Source organism: Homalodisca vitripennis, unplaced genomic scaffold (genome assembly GCF_021130785.1).
Source record: "Homalodisca vitripennis isolate AUS2020 unplaced genomic scaffold, UT_GWSS_2.1 ScUCBcl_6672;HRSCAF=13991, whole genome shotgun sequence".
Taxonomy (NCBI): Eukaryota; Metazoa; Arthropoda; class Insecta; order Hemiptera; family Cicadellidae; genus Homalodisca; species Homalodisca vitripennis.
In genome coordinates this window covers 4,477-6,887 of record NW_025782778.1, presented here as the reverse complement: position 1 = coordinate 6,887, position 2,411 = coordinate 4,477, and the positions used below count along the sequence as shown (strand labels likewise).

General features: G+C 33.3%; 1 protein-coding gene across 1 annotated transcript; it reads right to left on the bottom strand.

Annotated features, from left to right (window-relative positions):
• Positions 1–327: 327 nt before the first annotated feature.
• On the bottom strand, positions 328–916 carry LOC124373893 (sentrin-specific protease 8-like; the record flags this gene model as incomplete). Its single annotated transcript, XM_046832213.1, has 2 exons — positions 700–916; positions 328–461 (listed from the first exon to the last, which is right to left on the bottom strand). Coding segments are annotated over exons 1-2 (314 nt in total), but the record flags the coding sequence as incomplete, so codon positions are not given.
• Positions 917–2,411: the final 1,495 nt, after the last annotated feature.

Below are 2,411 nucleotides of genomic sequence, written 5' to 3'. Positions count from 1 at the left end.
TTCAACCCAACTCTGATATGGTGAAATATAAGACATTCAAATAAACCAAACTAATTGTCATGTTACCGAAAATAAAAAATTAGTTTCATACATTCTGAAAGCAATAACGTTTAGGCCATTGTTAAATATTTAAATAAGTTAATGTAACAAGCTTATAAATACTTAATTCTTAAATAGGCTTAAACTAAGCAACTCCTATAAATACAACAAATACTATTCTTGTTGTTTTTTGCAATCAGCGATTTATATCCAACAGATCTTTTCTCATTGAATCAACAACATCCTTTTTAACAAACGGAACGTGCTGTAAGCCTACATCTTCATTACCCGTGCTGGTTTATATGCTCAGCAATATTTTCTAGATTGCATATTAAATAAATACCACAGTCATATGAATTGTCCTGTTGAAGTGAACTTAATTCTACAAAATCTAGTTCTAGGGAGGGCCTGAAATATCTTTCCTATGTTGTGAGCTAATTTCACTGCCGGTTGAAAATTTGTTTGGGATGACGAGTCTATGTGGTAGAACTTGTTCTCTTGTTGGCTGTAGACCAATAAACTCCAATGGGATTCCACCAGCAGATTTCCTGAATCGAGACGTTAACAGCCATAAATATATAGTCCTTATTCTTGGCATCCAGTGGGTCCAAAAACACTGGCAAATCACTAGTGGGGCCTCTCTTTTAAGCACTGAGTAACTTCGGGTCCAATGAATAGTAATTCACTATTCGAATTAAAACGCTCTTTCTCTAAGTATACAAAGTAAAATCCAATTATGGCATCGTTTAACCAACCGTTACTTTTTAGTATTTTTAAGTCAGACTCCCTAATAACACAGTCAAAGTAACTCAACACCACAACATCTTCTTTCTTTGTCATACTGATTTTCAGGGGGAAATATTTAGTAGGAACATTAATCTTGAAAAAAGTCACAGAGCTTGTCCAAAGATATTAATAAATATGAAAAACGAACCAAAACTTCCTCAACAAAACACTAACCTTAACTATTAAGGTTAAATCAATCTATATGTCTAACAGTGACATTTCGCCTTTCTGCTTTCATTATTGTAAACTAGCAGCAGCTGGTTTACAAAGCATAGAGGTTGCAGTTTTGTAGAAAAATGTGTAGAGAACATAAAATAACCATATATATCGCAATATATTATACAGCTGTATTTTTATATACAAAAAAGCTCATGATATGAACACATTTTAAACCTTACAAAATATAAAATTCCGTAGATAACTGTCATAAAAATATAATTCACGGTAATTCTTATAGTTTTATTTAGTTCTTTTTGCAATACGACAGGGCTTGTAAAAAATGAAAGTTTCTCTAGCTACACTATCTACATCCACACATTTTTATTCACTAAATAGGCTTTTAAACTGAAAAAACTGGCAGTAGCGAAGCACTGAAACTTTAATTGCTCAAATATAACACTACATTTTTTAAAAGCGTGTTAACCCATACCTGTGAAATCATGCAAAACTGTTTTCATTTTTTAAATTATAATCTTACTGGGATCAAGTTTTCCGGTTCACACAAAGTCGAAACATTGCTTTAAAACCATTTAAATCTTGAACTATTTCAACCTACACCTAGCTGTGAGAAGTTGAAATGGCATAAAAATACTAGATATGTAATCACGACCCCAAGGACCGCTGAAGAGTCCTCTGTAATGCAATTAAACCAAAAGATTGGGAATTCATAAATAAACTACTTAGAAGATTATGTTAACACATTAATTGCGGTAGACGCACCTAGCTATTGTACCGCGTTGACTTAAGTAAATGACTAGTGTCCCAGTAAAGGTGTTAATGGACTAACGACGGGAAAACACAATAAGCTATTACAAACTTCATCAGAAGGAAGAGTTAGCAGGACGATGACCATGTTTATGAGAAAAAAAAATACAAATATCAATCAAACTGATGGGTCTAACTTCTTTACTCCAGAATCATTATTAACTCTGCCCTGGCCCAAAGAGAAAATAATCTGCTCGGAATTAAACTTCAGAGTTGTAAGAGTCTTACAACTATGGAAGCTGATCAAATTAAGCAAGATGTCAAAGAAGCAAGGATGGCCCCTGCAAACCACTATGAAGAAAACCCTTCTAACCGTATTACCAAACGAGAGGAATAAGAACCAACATAGAGATAGAAGATGACGTAAAGAAAAGGTTTGGTTAACTCTGATCCAAAACCACCCACTGCTTTATGGTTTGCATATACAGAAACTTATTCTAATGAGGATTATTGCCAACTTTAGTGGTTCATATACATAGAACATATGGGAGAAAATGCATTCGTACGTAAGATAAATCATAAAAATATGAAATGTGATGAAAATTACATACTTGATCTTTTTGTGTTGAATCATTCACCAGAAGTGTCAGTATTGGAAACTT